Source organism: Ananas comosus, linkage group 7 (genome assembly GCF_001540865.1).
Source record: "Ananas comosus cultivar F153 linkage group 7, ASM154086v1, whole genome shotgun sequence".
Classification (NCBI taxonomy): Eukaryota; Viridiplantae; Streptophyta; class Magnoliopsida; order Poales; family Bromeliaceae; genus Ananas; species Ananas comosus.
In genome coordinates this window covers 461,550-484,012 of record NC_033627.1, presented here as the reverse complement: position 1 = coordinate 484,012, position 22,463 = coordinate 461,550, and the positions used below count along the sequence as shown (strand labels likewise).

The following is a 22,463-nucleotide window of genomic DNA, read 5'->3' as shown; positions in this document are numbered from 1 at the left end:
TGTAAATAGAGTAGTTGCAGTTAAAAAAGGAAAAAAAAAAAGACAACAATATATTTTTAACATAGTAGTATGACATTGGTCCGAGCAAGACAGTATATATGGTTTGCATATTTATTTGTCAAACCATTTATTTTTTTTAAAAAAAAACTTATTTTTTTCATCAAAGGTGATGCAATAGATGAATCGGCACAAGAAAGACAAATCCAACAACAAAAACGGCTCCCTTTATGATGGATTATTAGATTAATATCACATCATATAAAGTAGAATAATTTTGCTGTCTATTCAAGATCGAGTTAACTCTCAACCTTTTATATCAGTATTTGAACATCCTACTTGTGACCAAAATTGTGCTACACATTCTCAGAAAAAATAAAATAGGTATTTCGAATTCGTAGCGCGTGCACTGCTCTGAGTTTGAAATAATTATGGATTAAGGCTCTCCCTGCTCGGACAATAGGAAAAGAATTAGGCACTGTTAATTGTCACGTTAATTGCTTAGTCAACAAATGGAGCCATCGATCCAACGGCCCTCCATCAATCAAAATAGCAGTACGTACTTGTTCATTGCTTCGGATTCGGATCACTGTTACAGAAGAGAGGTCCGATCCGGTAAACGGACGGTACAGATTCAACGTATCCGACGTTCCGCGTCCCTCACCAATCGAATATATATAAACTCTTCGCTTACTCTTCGTCACCGCTTCCGATCCCCAAATCCCCGTCAACGACAAGGAGAGCTCCATGGGCGACGCGCGGAAGAAGCCGAATCCAGCCTCCTCTTCCTCGGGCGAAACCCTAATCGAAGGGCGCAGGCCCCTGCGATGCATCGTCAAGCTCGGTCTCTCTCTCTCTCTCTCTCTCTCTCTCTCTCTCTCTCTCTCTCGCTCGCTCGCTCTCTGATTCAGATCCCGAGCTCTGCGATCTTACGACATTGTTAGGGTTTCTGATGATCCAGGTGGGGCGGCGATCACGCGTAAGAACGAGTTGGAGAGCATAAACGAGGAGAGTCTTGGATCGGTTTGTGCTCAGCTGAGAGAGGCCATGGCGTCGTCCTCAATCGGAAGTGCTTCGCCGCCGCCGAGGGGAATTAGCATGGATTGGAGTAGGCGGAGCGGAGATCGAATTCTTCCGGTGAGCGTCGATGACTTTGGAGAGCACAGTGCCGTAGATTTTGATAACAATTTCGTCATCGTCCACGGAGCAGGTTTGTTCGATCGCGACCCCTTCTTAATTTTTTTTATTTATTTTTACAGAGTTGATCACATTGTGTACGTGTTGATGTTGTTTCTCATATGAAGAGTTTGTAGGATTCAAATTTTAATGTAATTAGAATAGGGTCTTCCGAAATATTTGGTAATGTTATCGTGAGGCGCCTGAAGTAGTACATTAATCAATTTGTGATGTCTTTTATAAAGAACAGGGTACAAGGATATGCCAAAACCGGATTGAAATAAGTAGGTTTGAATGCATTGAGCTTATCTAGAAAACAAGTTTGTGGCTCTTACACTCACAAGTATTCGAATTATGTTTATCTTGTAAATATTAATGTACGAATTTAGAAGGGGATGGGTGGAGCAACTTCACGTGAAAGTTTATAAGTTTTTGCATAGCATATAAGTCAGTAGCTTAAAAAGGTTGGATTGGGTATGCTATATATGTTCTTTTTGCAGTAAAGGTATTTAGCTTGTACAGAGCCAATGCCAAGTTGCCAACCAATGTTGTCCTTAGCGATATCTTGGTGTAGCTACTTAATTTTTATTTTTTAGGTTCTTTTGGACACTTTCAAGCTAGTACATCTGGGGTCCATAAAGGAGGATTGCATTTGCCTCTTGTCAAGGCAGGCTTTGTTGCTACACGGATTTCTGTAAGTACCTGTTAAAGGGTTTTTTTTTTACATAATTTCAAGGCTTTTACAGTTAAACTTGTGTAACATAACTTTTGCTCTTTATTGCATGCTCCTTGTTTAATCTGTGACTGTTTTTCATTACTTAGGTGACATCGCTCAACCTTGAAATTGTGAGAGCACTAGCACGAGGTATGCATCTTCTTGTTATCCTTACCGTGAATTTAAAATCATTGACGGCATGTTTGAATGTCAGAACAAATTATCTTGATATCCGTGCTCTGTGCTACAAGGTGAATTAACTCCAAGTGAAATTGAAATCCTATAAATTGTCAGACTCGAGTTTGATAAAGATCCAATCCAACTCATCAAAGTGAAAACACTTGTCTTATATTTCCTTCCTTTTGTGGAAAATTCTGGCAAGAGACTTGTCATTTTCTTTCTTTTGCGCTTCTTCCTTCAAAAATTCAAAACACCATTACTTTGTTTGTCTTTCTGCCCCGCAACAGGAATTCTCCAGTTGGATTTTAGTAATGCAGAGGCTAATAACTTCATTAATAATACAGTTATGTTCAGTGTACCAGATGTTTGGATTACTAGTGAAGCAGAGATAGTTAACGGATCTCTTCTACTATCTTGCAGAAGGAATACCATCTGTTGGAATGTCGCCATTTGCTTGTGGATGGTCTACGCAGAAAAGAAATGTCAGAAGCAACTGTAATACCTGCCATTTTCTTTTGGATGGTTCAATTTTATGTTTTTTCCCCCAGGGGGATTAATCTCATTGAATCATGTGTATACTATATTGCAGGTTGCTTCAGCTGATGCTGCTCAAATTATCCATTCGCTCTCTGCTGGTTTTGTACCTGTAAGTTATGAGAAGTGGCTATTGCTACATGAATATTTTCTATTTTGTTTATTAACAAATGCAATCATCATCTTAGTTATCATAATGTGGATTTTTTGTTATCAACTTTAACATAGCACAATTACTTGTATAAGAATTTCTTCTATTCAGCAACAATAGTGTGGCGGACGCTACTCTCCGACCTTAAATCTCAAGCAGGCTATAACTTGGAGACTACTAGGGAAACATGAATCTCTTCTAAGCATGTCGATACATGCATGACAATGGAATACCCCAAACACTTAAGTAAAGAGACTGTTTGATACTTTTGTCAGAAGCTTCGTCTATTCAACTGATGAGTTGGATTAAATCCTTGTTAACTGGAAGACCACATGATAAATTTGAGAGTATCTAGTTGACAATGCAATAAGCTGGATACACAAAAAAAAAAAAATCTAATGTTCACCAGCTTTTCTCGCTGCTTGTACTGTCAATTAAAAGAATTGCCTTTTTATTGTTGACTGCTTTCTGTTTGCTATTTTCTATGTTACAAAATTATGCAGTATAACATGCCTTGCTCTTTGCTCGAGCACTTTGTCATTTAAGATACAATATTTCCAACATTTGCAGGACAGTTCTTGAAAATATACAGAACATTACTAAACATTTGTTAAAATTTCATGTATAATTATTAAGGTGCTATTGTTGTGAACATTCTACTTTGTAGTTGGGTTTCAAGTGATAAAATTCTAGCTTCTTGTTTAGAGGTTAGCAACATGCATGCGACTTCTTTTATTTGCATTTTCGTGACTAGCCGACATCAATTTATATTGATGTGGTAATGGCATGTTACAAAAAATCATTTTGTTGTAGGTTCTGCATGGAGATGCTGTATTGGACCACTTGCAGGTAGGTATTTCCAGTTTTTTTTTTTTTTTTTCCAAGAAAGTACTGTTTAAAAATTATTGGTGGTGGGAAGGAAATAAATAACAAGTTTGTTTATGGATTTTTGGTCTGGTACTGATTGTAGGACTAACTTAGCAGGGATGTACCATATTGAGCGGGGATGTGATTATACGTCATCTTGCACAGCTATTAATGCCCAAATACGTTGTTTTTCTGGTAATAACAATCTAAAAGTTTAGATTGGTGCAGTCATATTTGCCTCTTAACTAACCACGCTTATGCATGCTCATTGGTTTACTTTAGGGCCTTTCGATTAGCTGCTTGTCTCTTTTTATCCTTTTTTTAAAAAATTTTGGGCTCTCTCTTTTGTTGCTGCCACACAATGAAGACGGATGTCCTTGGAGTGTATGACCGCCCACCATCCGACCCGAATGCCATACTTCTCAGAGAGATAGGTGAGCACTTGTTTACAAAACAGCATATCCTAAAGCATTAACTGTCTTGAGGTTGTCTCCCTTTGCTGCTAATTAAATATATGATCTTCTTTGTTATATAAAAATACTTGTGTACTGATCAACAGTGGTAGATGAAGATGGGAGTTGGTCTGTCCTCAAACCTACATTAGAACAACTTAAAAAGGAAGGTATGTTCATTGCTTTTACTGACCTTACTGGAAATCTTGTTTTAGCAAGTCAATTAATATCATTGTATTTCTAGTGCTCTCTAAAATGCCTTTGAACCAGTAGATTGATACTTGGAGCTTTTTCTTTTTTGTTTTAATTTTTACCAATTCTAAAATCTGCTTGAAGCTGACAAACCGTACATCACGTTTTTAATCTGAGTTAGCACTTTAGTTCAAGCCGGTTGTCTCTTCATAACCCCTCAACGCTAGGCGTTTGCAAAACTTAAAACAGTTTGTGCTATATGAAATTTGCTCGGCTCATGCAGTTGAGATCACCGTGGCGGCCCATGACACAACTGGAGGAATGGAGACCAAAATATCCGAAGCTGCAGTGATTGCGAGGCTTGGAATTGATGTCTATATTACGAAGGTACTGACCTGATAATAACACTATTCTTTTTAAAAATCAAAGTGTTGTCTTAGATGCATAAAAACCTTGGAGATTCCGTGGTGATGCAGGCTGGCACGGAGCACTCCCTGATAGCTTTGAAGGGGCAGGTGGATAACGATACTGAGGATTGGCTGGGAACTGTAATACGTTCTTCCAAGCACGCCCCCCTATCCGCATGAATGATTTGTGCTCAGAACATTTAACTTTGTGCTTAACTTAGAGTGGGCACCAAAGAGGATTGGGGTCCACCTATGATTTCTTTCTAGATTTCTTCATGCCACCACGAGCAAGCCAGGACCAAACAAAAATTACTATGAGATTAGAGCTTATTTAACCGTTTAACACATCATTATGTACCTGTATGGCACGCCATTGAAATCCAAATGGAAGCAACACCAGTCAAAATCAGCAACAGACTGACTAGTCTTCCGATATAGGAGACGACTGTAAAGTCTGTTGATGCGCCTTCAATTCCAAAAAGGAATCAGCTAGCTATTGAACAGCCAAACATATTCCAGCCGGCCATATAATAAAATGTTATTAGCGTACCAATTTTAGTTGTTGATAACAACTGGCTTTCAAGTCTCTTGATGTAGTCAATTTTGTAACACACACAGCTTATTAAAACAACATTCGAAGTAACCCTCTTAAGAGGGTAGCTGCTGCTGCTGCTGCTGCTGCTCAATTATAAAAACGAAACTACAACCTGGTCACCTTGCTATACCATCTGATATGTTAAGAAGAAATGTCTTCCACTTTTTTATTAAAAAAAATAATTTGCTAAATAATAATGATTTAAGGTCATCAGAGGACCTAATATCATCGGCCAGGCCTACACTAATAATTTTTGCAAGACAAAGGAAAACGTTCCAAAGAAAAGTTAGCATGGTAAAAAGACAATAATAATAAAAAAAAGAATCACCGGTTAACTTAGCAATTTATTTTTTCTCAGCTAAAAAATAAAGAAACATTCAAAAAGCACGGCCATTCTCGTTTGGGATAATTGGGTAAGCAAAAATATAAAAAACCATCTAAGCCAATCGAAAGTGCGGACAGTCGCAACAGGGGAAAACTAGAGACAGGTTCACAGACATCTAATGGTGAGAAGTAACGAGGCACAGACGTTGCCCGTTAGCTCCCTGACAAAAACCATACACCATATTCCAAGTAAAGAAAGATAGTTGTTGGAGTCAAACCGCCAATGTATTGTATAACATAATCTAATTTACCAAACCCCAATGATGAGGGGACCACTAGCCCAGAGATGCCTGATAAGATGAAGAGGTACGCACCTTACCTGGGGCCGATATCCTTGAGCGCACAGATCTGCTCTTCACCCATGGCAGACATCACACTCACCACCAGATCCTTCCCCTCTGCAAATCCTTCCTTTATCTGCATTAAGATTGCCACATCCAAGAAAATCCTTTTATTAGTCTGCTGCAAAACCAACCCAGGCATTACCAGCAAAAGAATTGATTTTGCCTTAAATCTACTAGTCCCATAGTCCTAAAGTTTTGAGGCAGCAGCAATAGTAACATGAATCAGGATTCAATATTTTGGATTCCAGCAAGCTAAGGTGAAATGAAACAAACAAAAAGACAACACTAAAAAGCAAATGGTTAAAAGAGGATTACTCGCGCACGTATGTGTACTCACAACAGCCCCTTTATTACATAGCAATATCTAGAAGGTCGGGTGTAAATCTCCAAAAGTAATGAACTTATGGAATCTTTGTTGATTGTACAATTCCTATAACCTGTGTAACAACAAACTTCCACATAGCCATAATCCACAATATCATCACTTCATGAGTACATAGTCCAACATTGAAAAGCTTTGTTTGCATTTCTTTTTCTCTGAGAACAAATCTTTTTGTAACAATTATTCATGCAATTTCCTACGTTCCTCACAAGCTTCGGTCCACCTAAATGCTTCTTGACTATCTTTTGACCCCCGACTACTCATAGCCATTCTTATATGCAATTAATTTAATTTCATATTTGGTTTTTTTTTAAGGTGAAAGTATTGCTTCTTTTTGTAACAATTATTCATGCAATTTCCTACGTTCCTCACAAGCTTCGGTCCACCTAAATGCTTCTTGACTATCTTTTGACCCCCGACTACTCATAGCCATTCTTATATGCAATTAATTTAATTTCATATTTGATTTTTTTTTTAAGGTGAAAGTATTGCTTCTCTCTCATATTGAGGAATCTGAGATTGACTCTCTGAGATAACAAGGTTCTTTTTTAAAAAAATAAAACATACAGACATATTCTCAAGCTTCTCTACTTCACAAATTTTGCAATGACAATCATCTTAATCTTAAGCTTCCTGTTTATCGAAAAAAATCCCATTATTGACTCACTATTCATCGACCCATATGGATTGATCTAGCACTCTCCAGATAGCCAAAATTTCTAATAACTTTGACCTGTTATTTCGCAAGCTATCGGAGGATGACAACAAAGTCAAGGACAAAGACACAATCTAAACAACTGACCTGAGTGAGAAGAGAATCATCAGTAGGGAGCCTCAGATCATCCTTGGTGTTGCCATTTTCAGTCAAAAGACTCACCTGCAACAGAAAGCTAACATTCAAACCACCGACTAATTAACAATCAGGAAGAAGAATAACTGGAAGTTCTTGACATACAAAACCATCTTCTGAAATGTCAATCAACTGGTAATCAGTACGAGTAACATGAGGAACCTGCAAAAATACAGAGGCCATTATATGATGAATAAATGAAAGGGATTCTGTCAACACATTTCACTATCAATTAGTCCCAACTTACATCACAGTTGTGAGATGAAGGCACAATATCTTCAAGCTTTTTTGCAGTGAAAATATCAATGCCAACAAAGTGGCATTTCGCATGCCCATGTTTCCCAGTCTTTGAAGTTGAGACTTCCACAACCTAGAATAGCAACATCATAAGAGTCAAAATAAGAAGCAAACAACAAAACATTTCTCCCAAAGAGAATAAAAGGCTTTTGCCATCTCAGACTAGATTCGTCTATCAGCAGGCAAGATATGCTAAATTTTGGTGGCATAGATCAGTATAAATGAACCTACTATATAAATACAGGCTTCACAAACGAAAACTCCAGCATCAGAAGCATTCTTCTTGACTTTCTAGATTTTTAGCATCAAAAGAATCTAAAATCCTGCTCTGTTGCTATGCTGATTTTGTCATTCTGTTTATCATTTGTCAACAATCATCAATGCAAACGAAACCACTTTCTTATTGTGTTAAATGAAAATGGTCATACTGTTCACCATATCTTCAGAAAACTTTCTACAGAATATCAACAGATAATAAAAAACATAGAAATTCTTCAATGGTACATGAGAAAAACAAATTAGGACAAAAATAATAAAAATCTCACAACTCATAAAGAGCAACAATTATAATACATAAATTGAAGGCAACAAAAATGAACTAGTCAGGCATTAATTTCAGAAAAAAGAGCTAGTCTAATATCAAGTCTATGAAGTATAAACAGCCATTCATGAATGGTAAACCTGTAAATGTAGCAGCCAACCTATTTTTCTATCCCTCCAACCAAAAGCTTGATCATCATTACAGAACAGAAGTAAACAAGTCATCTAGATACAAAGAGAAAACCCCTGACACATCAAAAACCCTATACAAATAATAGACCAGGGTAAATGGATCTAACATTCCCATTACTTTCACCCAAAAAAGATGCAAGAAGTATAAGGCAATATTTAATAAAACAAATCGAAACCCTATAAAAAATGCTTCCGAACACATAGTATACATGATAAACTCGATCGATCGTCAACACTTTTTCTCAGAAAAGATCAAATATCAGTTTAAAGCAATAATCCAGGACACATTTAATCAGATAAGAAGCATAGAGAAAAAAAAAGGGGGGGGGATCAGCAAACAAGCACTCTAAACACATAAAGAGCAAGAAAAGGATGGGGTTCTCCAATCCATGAAGAGGATGATCTGGACGAAATCAAAGCAAGTGGAAACAAGAGATAGATCAAAGCAAGTGGAAACAAGAGATAGATCAAAGCAAATGGAAAGAAGAGATAGATCGATCGGAAACCGAACCTTACAGGGCCTCGCCTTGATCACAATGTACCCGTTCTTACGGATCGTCCCAGCTTGTTGCGGATACGTCTTCGACGCTCCTGCATCGGCCTTCGACTCAAAATGGTGCTCCTCGTCCGACATGATCGCTGAATTGAAGACCGAGATAGAGAGAAATGGAGATCGAAATCCTCAACAATTCGAAGAGATCAGAGAGGGGAAATAGATGGAGGAGAGGAGCGAAAGTTCTAGGGTTTACCTAGGGCTGCGGAGGAGGACGAGGAAGAGAAGGGCGGAGACTCGGGAATCGCCGCTCGGAGCGCGAGGTGGAGGTCGAAGATGCTGAATCTCACCGCCGTCTAGGGCTTCTAAAACGTGCTGTATATATACAGTGCCCGAGGATAAGGGCTCGGCCATTCAAGCTGACACAAACCCGATCTACAGTTGAATCGGAGTCGGGTCAAAATCGAACCATACATAACCCGAACCCGGACCAAATAATAAGACCACGTATTTCCTGGGCCTTAATATAGGCCCATTTTAGTAAGATAACTAGTTGTAGGTTAAGGAGAAACATTTGTTGGTGGTGAAGAGCTCCTCGGTGCGTTCCTCCCTTTAGGGCTGCTTCTTCCGCAAGTTCGGAGGTGTGGAATTATATTCCCTGCTTTGCATTATTGTTAGTTTACTTGGAAATTTTTTTTTAAAAAAAATAACGTGACAAGTATTAAACTTTAGCTTAGTATTTTTTTTTTCTTTTTTCTGGAAGAGTTTCTCAACAGAAGAAAAGAACAATTTAAAAAAAAAAAAAAAACTTTCGGAAGAATCCTGTGAAGAGCGAGTATTTCCTATCTAACTTATTGATTACTGGCACTAATTGAAGGAACTTTTTTAATTAATGGTACAGATTTTGTTTTACCCACTTATTTGGGAAGAAAACAAAAAATTAAAAAGATAAAAACTATTTGAAGTGCGAACTTAACTGCTTCTAAAATCTCTTCCTAATCTCCTTAAAAGAAGAAGGAAAATTTTCTCAAAAGAGCTTGTTTATATATCAAATTATTCACAAACATACTCACTATCCGGAGTTATTGGCCTAGTGTTCTTCGAATTCAATCTAAATTTATCTACTCGGTATTCTTTCTCTAGTTTGTATGTAAATTTCCTATCTTTGATTTAATTAAACTCGCATTGTCTTGTATTCAATGGCTAGAAGTTAAATGGATCTGCTATAATCCTGAAGAACTCATTGCTGGAGCAATTTGCATGATTGTGAAATCCGCGCTGATACTGTTGATTTATCAGTGGATTACATTCTACGGCACGTTACGGCAAAGAAATTAAGCTGTGCCAAATTATGCGGGTCGTTACCGCAAACAGTTTAGTAGCCTCTGCCAATGGAGGAGCTTGTGGAGTGACTCCTATGTTGAGAAATGATTTGAGGTTTTTCAATAAGATCCATGCGAGTTCTGGAATTGACGGACCGTTATTTTGGCACCGCTGCATGCCGAATGTGTACTTGAGAAACGGAAATAGAGAAAGGCGAATGGCCTCGGCAGTAAAAGCTAAATGGCTATTTGGGGGAGATGACAAGGACATGGATGCAAGTATAGAGCGCAGCGAGGCTGCTAATGAGGACATTCTAATATTCTTTTTTCAGTTGGACTTGGAGACTCGAATACAGGTGCTTCGTGTGTTCTTATTAGTTGCTACTGTGTCAATTTCATTTCCTGAAGTTGTCTCATATAGCTCTCTATTCTTCGTTTAACTTTAGCCGGGTGAAGTTACAAGCAATACGCCTTATACGCTTACTAAAATGTGTTGCTTTTGGCACTTATCAACATGTGATCTTAGGTTCCTAATGTCCTGTTCTACCAAATTTAACCCCTTTTCCTCGGTGGTGGTTGTTGTTGTTGTGGTTATACCAGTATGCTCTGAATTTGGAACAGTATGAAGCAGCAAAGCAGTTAAGAGACAAACTTGCTGAGGTACTAAGTTGTCAACAGGTTAAAAGAAACAGAAGTGAAGCATCAATTCTGAAGTCCAATTGTCATTATTATTTGTTCTTTGCAAGGTTGAAACGGAGATAATTAAGCAACAGGAATCTAAGAGAGGTTCATCAAAGAGCGAGGCCCAGGATAAAGCAATTAACATTTTACGTCTACGGTGAGTACAGTATACCAAAAGTGTGATAATTGAATACCCAATACATTCCTAGTTTGATTTTATTTGCCTCTGCTATTGCAGTGCAGACATGCAGAAAGCTATTGAGAATGAAAATTACACTCTTGCTGCCGATCTGCGTGATGAAATCTATAAACTCGAAGTATAGCAAAATTTCCTACTTATATGTTGTTAGATGTTACTTTCTAGCTTTCATCATGCTGTTCGACCTTTATAGCCAAATCTCTTGTTTTGCCCACTACTTAAATCATTTTCGGTTTTAGAGTTCTTATATTTGGTAACTTCTGGGGTATGCTGCTGTAGGCCGACTCTTTGGTTGCATCAGCAAAAGCTCTTGCATATGAAAATGTACAGTATGCATTTCGACTGGGGCAAAAAGTACATCATAAGGTGTTTGGTGAGTGTATGATGCCATTCTAGTTTGAAACTCTCTTGCAACACTTTGCTGTTTTATGTGAGAGTTTTCTAGCTTTCAGATACTTGAATCAAGTTAGAAAATATTTAGCAAATGTTGGTATTAACTGGTTTGAAGTGCCATATGTAGAATGGACTATTGCAGTTGTCAAATTTTAACACTTGGTCTCATGATTTATTATTGAACTCTGTTGACTACTATTTTAAATGGATTTCCGTTACAGGATATCAAGGTGTAATTTGTGGCATGGATCCTGTGTGCTGTGAATCTAGTTCATGGATGGAGTTAGCTAAAGTTGGTAGGTTACTTCAAGGACCTAATCAGCCTTTTTATCAGGTAACATTTTATTGCTAACAAGCAGCATATCCATCACCTCCATTACCTTATAATCTGCAGAAATCATTGCTTTTCATTCGTTTTTGTAGTTATGTTCTGGCACGCATACTTGTGAATCGACAATGCAAATTACGTAATTTAGATAAATGGCATGAAATAATTGTATAACATGTTCCCCCTTCCCCTGACCACCGCCCTTGCTTATATCGGCGCAACTGGCTACATCTATCAGCTTGGTATTTGTATATGTAAGGGTGATACATAAAGCTCATCTCTTAAACAATCAAGCATATAATATTTTCTAGAGGCTGCAAGATTGTTCATGATTTCTTTTAGGACCTTCTGATGAGAAAATTGGGAATGTAGAATGGCTTGATTTTCTTGAGAAGAATTTAGGATTTCGCGAAAGACTAGTTGAAACTTCGACATAATTGTTAGGCGGCCTGTGATGCTATCAAAGTAATGTTGGTCTGGTCTTGTATCTTCTTAATACATATGCTTACATATGTAGAAAATTCATTTTAAGTGATATATGTTTTTCCCCCTAAGATCCTTTTATAATGATATTAAATGTTTGAACTCCTATAAACTACTTTTCAGGTTTTGGTTGATGTTCATGCAGACCCAAACCTCCTTGTAGCATATGGTAAATTCTTTATTTCTTAGGTAAATTACTTCTGGATGATTTTCTTCAAAGGTATCTGGTTCTTCTATAAAAACGAAGTAAATGGATGATTCGCAAACAAAACTTAACGCGCTCGGAAGAAACAAATTCATTTCTCTACAGTGATTATTAGAAAGCTTTTACCTCCATACATCAAGGTACTGGATTTTCCTTCTGTATTATCATTAATATCTTGTGATTATCTCTCAGTTCCCGAGGAAAGTCTTTTAGCAAGTGAAGAACGAGAGATGGTGAGCTTAAAAAGTTACAGAAAAAACATTTCAAGATCAAATGGTGTTCTGACAAACTTTGATTCTAATCCAGATTAATTTGTTAAGCGCAGGACAGATTTGATCACCCGTATGTTTCGTTCCTGTTTTACGGAATGGATACAGCAGGAGATTTCATCCCTATCAAGCAACTTCGTGAGAAATACAACAGGCCACGATACGAAGCTCCGTTCGAGCAAAATGATGAGGACGGAAATGAAAAAAATTAAGAAATGTTTTTGGTTTCTGTGTAGCCAGTAGAAACTATGCGACTGCGATTGAGCATCATTGCACGTAAGTATGCTGATATGTCGACTGTGTCTTTCTTCAATTCGTAAGGCATTTATTGATTATTTGTTTAGAAATTTTGTTTTACAGGTTTTGAGGAAATCATCTGTTATGATTAATATCAGCTCAGGAATCAGGAAGTGAAAAGACTTTCGAGTTAAAGCAAAGCGAAGTGCAAGAGACTAGTTTTTTGGTTGGTTTTATGTATATAATCTGCTACAAGCACAGCTGAATAGAGGAAGTTTGTAATGTGATTGCTTGTTCATCGGAAATCGACCTTTTTGAATCTTTGTACTTTAGTTTCTGTAGACTTTTCTTTAGGAAGAAGCAGGTTCACTTTTAACGATAAAATTTCTTTTTCTTTCTAATTCAGTGCATAACTTCTATTTAAAACTTTCACTTTTGCTGTAGTGGAAAATTAATGGGCACATAAATGGAAAAGAAATACAGATCTACTCAAGCGGTGCCCTCCTTAAGTGCTCAAATCAAAACTCTACTTTCGCTGGGCCCTGGTCTCACCAGCATAACCATGTGCTGAATTTATAGCAAGGCAATTTCTATTCATTTGATGTAATCAAAAGTGAAAAATGGAACAAATTTACAAAGTTATCTTAACAGGAGTGGGTACATTCAATTCTCCAACATGAGAAATAGGAACTCGAAATCTAAAATCCTATCCTGTTAAACTTACCTAAATTTACCAGCAAAACGGAGGGATGAAAATTATCCTAATTTCGACTAAATTATAAATGTACAGTTCCCTAGGTTGAAAGCTTTGAATATCCATTTGACCTGACCTGAATCCGATCCAAAATAAGCTCAAGCACATAAATCAAAACAAAGTAAGCTAAAATGAGCATCGGGGACTCCACCCTTAAATAGTTCTACATCGCAAAATATTAAGGAAAGGAGGATTAAAACTTGGGCTTAAGCCGCATTACGATGCTGATTACAGAGTTTATCTTCTTTATGAGCTCCTAGTTTGCTCCAAAAACCCCATCACTTCCATGGGTTCGAATACTAGTCCAATATCAGTATTTATTTCAAAAATGTACAAGCTGTTTCAACTCAATACAAATAGTCGAATATCCAAATTAGAACATGTACATTCATGAGTATATTTACCTCAGAGTCCTCAATTTGTATACTCCATTTGTACTTTGTTACTGCCAATTCCCTCTTTTGCATCATCATAAGTATAGCAAATATTTTTTGGCAAAAAAAAAAGAGAAGTAAACTTCAAGTTAGAGGAACAGTAGGCAAATTACTCGGAGGACACCTCGGCCTACGGCATCGCCTCGTCGTCCTTCCCCACCCGACAATACTGGCCCCTTGAGTGCCCAACTCAGCACAATTTGGCCACACCGCAGAAGTGCTTATCTGAATGTCTTCTTCTTCTTCAGCGACAGCCACGCTTCGAGACTGCTTCCTTCCCTTTGCCTGCAGCCCATTTCGACTGGCCCGTCTTGTTAAGCTTGACTGCCATGATTGGCCCGAGGCTTTCATCAGCCCACCGATCATTTGAAGATCCTCCGTTACTTCGTTCCGGGCCAATGATACAAGGCCCGGCAAAATATCCTTTTGAAAATCTCTTCGCTGCCGCCGCCTTCTCGCACGGCCCCTCCTAGTCCTTGTAAAGAGGAGCGAAGCCGCACCTGTCTCCTCCCCTTTTTCACATTCAGGTGCTTTTGGCTGGTTTAAGTAGTCCTCGATCTTAGTTTCTTCAAGCTCCAAGGTCATGGTTTCAAATAAATCTAATTCATCGTCATCTTCTACGGATGGAATCCCCGAATTCTCTTTACTTGATATAGCAACCTCGGCAAACCATTGTAGGGTGTCACAATGAGAAGCTAAAGATGGCAAACATGCTATGTCCTTTGAGATAGCAATAAGATTCTTCGCCGCTGATATGGCGAATGAATCATCAGAGTTTACTTTTTTCAGTGAACCGTCTGGTTTGCTCGATGCAACAGACTCCTGATGAAAATTGACATTACCTTCAGCTTTCTGGGTTTCTGGCAAAAACTCTGATGAACTCGGATCGTCCATTGATGGTAACTCATCATTCAGATCGATGTAAATCCTGAGGGTCATGCTGCTCTTTTCCAAAGCTCTTTCAGCCAGTGGCTTATTGAAGCAAGCATCATGTATATAATCTTTTTCCCTGTTTCTGTTGTTAGAGTCATTTGAGGATTTAGATGAACAAAATGCACTTTTCTGAATGTTATCACCAACAGAAAAGCCGAGAATTCTCATAGCAGTTTCATCAGAAGTTTCATTCTTTGGCAAGCCAAACTGTTTATCCTGAAACTGCGCCTTACAGACAGAAAGACCGAACACATTTTCCTTTTTCTTCAATAGTTGTCGAGTATTTCCATTGGAGCTGGACATCATCTCAGAATGACCATTTACGGAACTCAATGCCATATTTGGCCTTCTTGAATCCATTGATTCATTGCACCCATAGTTCACTTCAGGACGAATCATTGAAAGGTGTTGTAAATTTGTTGCAGAAATTGAATCCAATGAAAGACCATGATTATAGCTATTTAAATTAGACAAACCCTCACAGTTTTTCCAATTTTGGGTAAAAAGGCCGGATTGTTGGTGAAATACATTGGAATTACTACTTTCCAAATTTGATGAATTGAGGCATGGAAATGCTTTGACCGCTGCTGAAGTGTGGCTTACTTCATTTTTGGAATTTGCCCAGTATAGAACTGATTGAGGTGCAGTGTTTGAGTGGTCTTTCTGAAGAACAGAGGAAGAAGCCATTAAGTTGTTCGGGATAGCGAAACACTTTCTTCCGGGAGCTCCAATGCTATCAGCTGGTTTTTGTGCGGGGCATGCCGCCTTACTATCTTGATCTAGTTGGTTTAGCTTAAAATGTATCAGTTTAGAAGAAATTCCAAATTCACCATTGCAGCTATTGGGGGTAAAACTGTTCTTACAGCTCGTACCTTTTCCTGTGAGAATGAATCAATAACATCAAAAGAGAAAAATAAAAAATAAAAAAAGATAAGAAGGAACTTTTATTTTCACTAGCCAAGAATAAAAGCAAATCTCAAGTTTGTGTTGATTGAACATGACTATTACTTTAAGGTCGGAAAAAGCATGGATGTGACATTGACTCATAGAATGCGTCAGAAAATAACGAGTATGCTAGAACTTGAAACAGAAGGATACAACAATTACTGAAATATATTCAACAACTTAAGTAGAAGTCTACTTCTATATTCCACAAACACTCAATAGCCATTTAATCTAAGTAGTCATAGATGATAAACTTTTCATTTATACCGGATGAAATAAAGAAAAAACAATCCCTATCAGAGCATACCTTTTAGGAAATTTATACATAATGATAAATTTAGAGAACCTTAGTATGTATAAAGTTAAAAGCATCACACATTTTTAAGGACATATCAACATCCTTAATTCAGTTGTGCTTCTGTTATACTTGTCACTAGTAAAATCAGTTTTGATCAACAGAACTGGAATAATTTTCTTAACAATTTATGTGGCAAGCTCTCTTATGTTCTGCTTGACAAGAGCAGCTAATAGATGAATGCATGTAAACTTGTCAGCAATTGCCTGCGTTCTTTTCTGCCCAACAAAAAGTCTCTTGAATATTAAGATAATCTGTATTCTCAATATGTCAGCTTATAAAAAGAACCATAGCAAAAACAAACTAAAGTGGGCACAATAATGCAGCAGTTAGTACCTACTCTACTAGGGTAAGTCTTACCATTTCCACTATTAACGAATGATATATCCCGCCTAATTTCCTCATTTGCATCAAAGAAATTTGAACTAGTCCCTTTATTCGCATGCCTGTCTTTGACGAGGAACCTTGGTGGGCCCAAGAAATCTACATTTGATCTTGTTGATGGATAATTCAGTTGATCCTTTGCATTATAAGTTTTGACACCAAGAAAATCTATAGATGCATTATCTGTAGCCCCTTCAGAATCTGCAACAGTTTCATTCAAATCAACCACTTTATGGCCATTTATAGTGCGCGGTGTTTGAGAATCTGAGATCCAACTGTCTTCTTTGCAACTAGGACCCTCATTAGCACCAAGAGAAAGCTTGAAATCATCTCTAGAATTTTTTCCACTGATTTTGCCAACAAGAATGATAGGTTTAAATGAGGACTCAGCAGCATTTTTCTTTCCAAATATTTCGGAGCCATCGTTGCCAATACGTGCATCGGCTGGAAGTTGAAGGTCAAACATTTTTCTCGTGAACCCTTGAAGATTGTCCTTATTCAAGTGCAGTCCATCTGGACAGGACTGAATGGAATTTTCTTTTAAGAAGTTTAAATAAGGTTTCCACTGATCAGGACCGACGGTGGGTGATCTATCATTTGCATTCTGCAGGTGTAGCATTTGAGATGTAATGGAGTTTGATTGCGATGTATCTGCTGGTATTGAGTACCCGTGTAACTCTTTCCTCTGGAACTCTTCCATGAGATCCTTTTGTATTCTATAAAGGCGGTGAAGTTCATAGACCTGATCATAACAATAACAGTTCAGAAGTCAAAAATGAAAGAAAACACATACGCGGGTGAAGAAACAAATAAACTTGAAAAGAACAAACAAGTTATGAAGACAAACTGCTCAAAGTAAACGATGGAGCCCTTCTTGGCCCGTCTCAAGCTTCTTTAGAAGTGCTGCTTGAAGCACTTTCAGTAAAATGTACTCAGGAGCTTTTTGCAGCAGGAGAGTCTCTAATTTGAAGCTTCTGCTATGGGTCACAAAACTAATTTTAGTTTCTTGTGACCCTGTCAGAGCAAATGCTCCTGAAATTTTGTTAGCGAAGTGCCTATTTTTCCGGAAATTTTTACTCCCTAGAGTAGAGAATCTGTCCAAAGCCAGGGCAAATGAGCACCAAATCATCAGAACATGTAAGCCATTTGCCGTTTAGGAAATTCTGCAGAAACAAATGGCTGTAGATGTCCACGCTAACAACATGAAAATGCTCACCTGCTTTCTAAATATAGCTTCGTGTTCAAGCATTGTGCGCTTCAACATTTCTTTATCATACCCCATATATCCATTGTTTGGCCCGAGCACGAAACCATTATGTATCTGCCCATTCACTGTATTCTCGTATCGAGAATAACAACTATTTTCGTCCACACTAAATTTTCCCATAGCAAAATATCCAGGCATGAAGCTTTTACCCTCCACCTTTGTCCCCATTCCTACAATCGTACAAGCAAATAGTGAAGAATATTCAATACATTTTCTAAGCAAACTTAATAACTAATATACCAGAAAAGTGTTCTACCAAAGAGAATAGCATAAGAATTAAATAAATATAATGTTAACGCTATACATTATTCATGAGGACGTTTAAGCAATGAAAGTTCCCAGCAAAGTAGGATCTAGTAAGTCAAGAATTACGCCACCGTACATTACTGAAGAGCTTATTTCCATATGTTACCAACACACTAAAGCCAAATAACAATAACAAGCAATAATAAATTGTTATTGTTAAAAAATCAACTACAAAATTAAACATAGTACACTTAAAAACTCAACATCCACGTGCAAGTTTATAAAAGCATGATGACTTGCCGATTGTTCATTGTTGCTCTACGTTGTCGGCTACCAATTTAATGCATGATACATGGAAAAGCAAGAATCCATGATACTCCCATAATTGTGGAAGCCAAATGTCACAAGCAGAATTGCTGCATGAAGCAATAAATAGAAGGCTTACGTAAATAAAAAGGTATCTCTACTCGATATCATGGTTAGCCACATGCATGTTTCATCGAACTACTGAGTTGACGATAGCTTCACTTGAATTTCAACACCAGTTTTATCAGGTTGTTGTTGCAAACTCACATTTTGACAAGATCTCAGTTAACACAAGAAATGTCTATCCACAAATATGAAAAAGTCTAATGCCAGGGACCGAGCTAAAGAGGTTATGTGTATGGATATTAATAACAAAAATATACAACACAGAAATTAAAATGCGGGAAGGTGCTTTATGTGACTGAGAATAACACAGACAGATCATAGATTACAAAATCAAGGGGTCCGCAACCAGTGGCAAAACTTTACCATCAAATGCTTACTGCACCATCTTTTGGTGTCTCACAATGTAGTGCCGGAGAATGCGATAGAAGTATACTAAATACAATCCTTGTTTGGGATCAAAAGAGAAATGTCACATTATCCAGCCATGGAGAGATCTAGGGAAAAGAACTAAGTGAGAACTTGGAAAAACTAAATGCAGTAAACATTATCCAAACAGTAAGCATAAAAAAGAATGAACTAACAACTGCATAAGTCCAAACAGTAATATGCAATCACAACAAAATAGTAATCGAGCAAATTAAGAAAATTTAAGATAATTTGACATGCATTGATGTTGTTGAACAGGCGCTCTGATACAACTCCTGAGTTTCTGCAACTAAATGGGAGGCTTCAGATATCAAAAAAAGTTACCAAAAAGGTTAGAATTTTACAACATAAATCTCTCCTAAATTGCCCAGTTTGGAACTTTGGATGTAAGAACGAGAAAGAACAGGAAAAGGAGAAACTCCAACTTAAAAATTGAATCATACAAACGATTAGGAGCAAATTAAACATTACCGAAATTAGGAATACCCAAATCCCCACATAGGCTTATTTCTTAAGTAACACGCAAAACCGACCATTTTAAGACAGGAATTCGAGATAACCCACCAACCCAAATCTAAAAAGATCCCCCAAAAGCACGGTATCCCAAACCCACAATCCATATGAGAGGGGGGGAAAATATTGTTTTTTATATTAAAAAAACCCAAATTACGAAGGCTCAAATCCCCAGATCAATCAAAAAGATCTCACAAAACCCATCAACACCCAAATCAACAACGACCAAAACACATTAAACAAAAGCGAAAAAAAAAAAAAGAACATCAAAATTCACCTCGACCCACTTCGCCCCTCCCCCTCAGCAATCTCCAGATTCTCCCAAAACGACTTTTTGAGACCGGATTCGGCTTCTCCGAACTGAGAAGCCGACACCCAAATGCCAAATATGTTTTTGTTCTTCTTCTTCTTCTTCTTCTCCCGTGAGCGCCGGCGACTGAAGCAGCCAAACACCAACCAAGGACAAGGATAGTGGGAGCAGTAAAGAATAACAAAAGATGGGCACGACAAAATATTGTTTTTTTATAAGAATAGAGAGAGAGAGAGAGAGAGAGAGAGAGAGAGAGAGAGAGCGAGGGAGAGATTAACAAGTACTAATGGAAGAGAAGTGGGTATGTTTCCAGAGGCATTGGAAGGGGACGAAGATGTGGATCAACATCAGATTTGGGAGATTTCGATCTGATGATGGGCCACAGAGGAGAGAGAGAGAGAAGAGAGAGAGAGAGAGAGAGATCCCAGATAAGAAAATCTCTTCTCACAAGAACAAACGACCTGCTTCTAAGAACAGTGACATGAAATTTGTCAACATCTGGTCTTTTTTATTCGCTGCCCCATTTTGCCCCTTCTCTTTTTTTTTTTTTTTTTTAATCTCTTTCTCTTCCCAACACAAATATTATCTCATCATTCGGTTTTTCAATAAAAGAGGCCGTAGAAAATGAAATTTTTAGTTCAAGTACTTCTAGATGTCCTTACGATAAATTATTGATATAATCAATTTGAGGCATAGTATATAAATTTATGGGTAAATTTTAAATATCATTTCAATAATTTAGTATTTTTTTATTTTACTATTTTGTAATTTAAAGTGTATTATTTTAATATTTTGTAGTTTTATTTTTCTTTTTTTATCAGCGTTTTTGTTAACTATTCGTTAAATTATATATAAAAAACTTCACATACATCACATATGATTTATCGAATATTTAGTTTAATATTTTGTAATTTTAACTTTGTCACTGATTTAACAAAAAAAATAATAAAAAGAATAACGAAAAGAGAAAAATAAAACGACATGATATGAAAGTGACACATTTTAAACCACAAAATATTAAAGTGAGGAAGTATAAAACCACAATAGTGGTATTTGAAGTTTTTTTAAAATTTATTAAAATATTAACAGTTTATAGAAACAATTTTTTTTATTTGTTTGAATACTAATCTTTTTTTTTATTTGTTTGAATACTAATCTAAATAGCTTTCTACCTTGGCATATATAATGTATAGCGTGCTAAAAAATGTTGATGTTTCCAACAAAATTGTATCCTTTTAAAATGTACGATTAGAATAATTAATTTCTTCAATCATATAATAAATATCAATAAAATAACAATATATACCAACTGTATTTAAGAAGTATCCTAGCAGCATTCTTAAAATATTATGTAAATTTAATAACATATCAACATCATATAGAAGCCTAAATTATTTTTTTATTTTGGATTATTTCTTTGTACTTATAAGATTCTCTTCATCTCCCTTGCCCGAAGAAATTATTGTACACAGTGCGTACTCTTTTTTTCTTTTCTTTTTTTTTTTCCTGAGAGATAGGTAATATGCTATCCGCTTCGTCTATTTTATTTAGAAAATAAATTTAGCTAAAAATGTGAATCAACTAGGATTTAAATTTGGAATCTCGGATACCAACTACCAAACTCTTTGCCACTTGCTCTAGAAATAAAGTTCCTTAATGAAGATTTAGCTTACAATATATATTTTAAAATATTACAAAAGTCTATATCAATTATAACAAAATTTAATATTCATTTATTGTATGTTAAGTAATAATTCTTTCTATGTTGTTGATTTTGAAGAACTTGATTGCCAGATAAACAGTTTTCAAAACTTATGATGGTTTTTGTAAATAAACATTTTAAATAAAAAAATCTCTTACATTTTAAATGTTAATTATTAAATATTGAATATAGTGTATCGTGGCATGAGATCACATGGGCACAAGCAATAGTGATCCAGTGCCAGGCTAGTTTGCTTTTAGAAGCATGGTAACTTTTCTGCTATTAAGTGATTTTCGATGCCGTGACTTTTGAATCGAAAATCGGCTTCATTAAACTGATTTAAAGAGTTTGAAGTATCTATAAAATATATTTAGCTATTTTTCGATATCCTTTATCTAGTTATCGAACTGCTCCAAAATTAATAATTTTAATGGTCGTAATAAGTGTTTGCAAGTTTAAAGTATAAAAATATTCAAATCACATAATTTTTTTTCTTTTTAGAGACATATAGCACGCTACCCGCTTCATTTATTAAATAAATGAATTAAGCTACACAGAGTGAGGCAGCCGAAACCTCAGAAATCACGTAAAATTTTGATAAATTTTTTTTTATACTATGTAAAATAAGACCAATATTTTTTATCTAACATCTTAGCATCACATCGTTATGTTTTGTGAGATATTTATTTTCAGTCGTTGATCTTAAGCTCTTTTGATCATTAGTTAAGTGATATCGATAAATCATAAAATTTATTTTTTAGATATTTTTAATACTCAAAGTTAAGTCCAACGAAATCGATCGTCGATTCGGAAATCCCAACATCGAAAAAGACTCGTTAGCATGAAAGCTACCATGGTTATATATATATATATATATATAGTCCGGCTATGATGCTT

At 36.6% G+C, this 22,463-nt stretch overlaps 4 protein-coding genes across 11 annotated transcripts; 2 read left to right on the top strand and 2 right to left on the bottom strand.

Annotated features, from left to right (window-relative positions):
• On the top strand, positions 682 to 5,288 carry LOC109712317 (glutamate 5-kinase). Of its 2 annotated transcripts, XM_020235813.1 has the most exons (12): positions 682 to 841; positions 959 to 1,207; positions 1,770 to 1,867; positions 1,996 to 2,038; positions 2,489 to 2,550; positions 2,658 to 2,714; positions 3,567 to 3,602; positions 3,738 to 3,815; positions 3,988 to 4,054; positions 4,180 to 4,242; positions 4,548 to 4,651; positions 4,741 to 5,288. In XM_020235813.1, the coding sequence occupies exons 1-12, from the start codon at positions 745 to 747 to the stop codon at positions 4,849 to 4,851; spliced, it is 1,065 nt and encodes a 354-aa protein (XP_020091402.1). In that variant the 5' UTR covers positions 682 to 744; the 3' UTR covers positions 4,852 to 5,288. The 2 variants fall into 2 exon arrangements, with proteins under 2 accessions (XP_020091402.1, XP_020091403.1); XM_020235814.1 differs by lacking the exon at positions 3,738 to 3,815.
• On the bottom strand, positions 5,579 to 9,155 carry LOC109712320 (eukaryotic translation initiation factor 5A-2-like). Its single transcript, XM_020235820.1, has 6 exons — positions 9,005 to 9,155; positions 8,767 to 8,894; positions 7,474 to 7,596; positions 7,332 to 7,388; positions 7,179 to 7,253; positions 5,579 to 6,067 (listed from the first exon to the last, which is right to left on the bottom strand). Exons 2-6 carry the CDS (start codon positions 8,887 to 8,889, stop codon positions 5,966 to 5,968), a joined length of 480 nt encoding a protein of 159 aa, XP_020091409.1. The 5' UTR covers positions 8,890 to 8,894; positions 9,005 to 9,155; the 3' UTR covers positions 5,579 to 5,965.
• LOC109712319 (clp protease adapter protein ClpF, chloroplastic) lies at positions 9,275 to 13,249 on the top strand. Of its 4 annotated transcripts, none has more exons than XM_020235817.1 (11): positions 9,276 to 9,389; positions 9,956 to 10,426; positions 10,671 to 10,730; positions 10,817 to 10,908; positions 10,990 to 11,068; positions 11,230 to 11,323; positions 11,565 to 11,677; positions 12,278 to 12,323; positions 12,552 to 12,592; positions 12,685 to 12,904; positions 12,973 to 13,249. In XM_020235817.1, exons 2-10 carry the CDS (start codon positions 10,100 to 10,102, stop codon positions 12,838 to 12,840), a joined length of 1,008 nt encoding a protein of 335 aa, XP_020091406.1. In that variant the 5' UTR covers positions 9,276 to 9,389; positions 9,956 to 10,099; the 3' UTR covers positions 12,841 to 12,904; positions 12,973 to 13,249. The 4 variants fall into 4 exon arrangements, with proteins under 4 accessions (XP_020091408.1, XP_020091406.1, XP_020091404.1 ...); XM_020235815.1 differs by having other exon boundaries at positions 12,989 to 13,228; XM_020235816.1 differs by having other exon boundaries at positions 9,293 to 9,389; positions 9,959 to 10,426; positions 12,989 to 13,228.
• On the bottom strand, positions 13,880 to 20,325 carry LOC109713339. 4 transcript variants are annotated; one of them, XM_020237367.1, is made up of 5 exons: positions 19,832 to 20,325; positions 18,979 to 19,109; positions 17,887 to 18,107; positions 16,647 to 17,412; positions 13,880 to 15,864 (listed from the first exon to the last, which is right to left on the bottom strand). In XM_020237367.1, the coding sequence occupies exons 3-5, from the start codon at positions 18,103 to 18,105 to the stop codon at positions 14,138 to 14,140; spliced, it is 2,712 nt and encodes a 903-aa protein (XP_020092956.1). In that variant the 5' UTR covers positions 18,106 to 18,107; positions 18,979 to 19,109; positions 19,832 to 20,325; the 3' UTR covers positions 13,880 to 14,137. The 4 variants fall into 4 exon arrangements, with proteins under 4 accessions (XP_020092956.1, XP_020092957.1, XP_020092958.1 ...); XM_020237368.1 differs by lacking the exon at positions 19,832 to 20,325 and adding an exon at positions 19,386 to 19,744; XM_020237369.1 differs by lacking the exon at positions 18,979 to 19,109.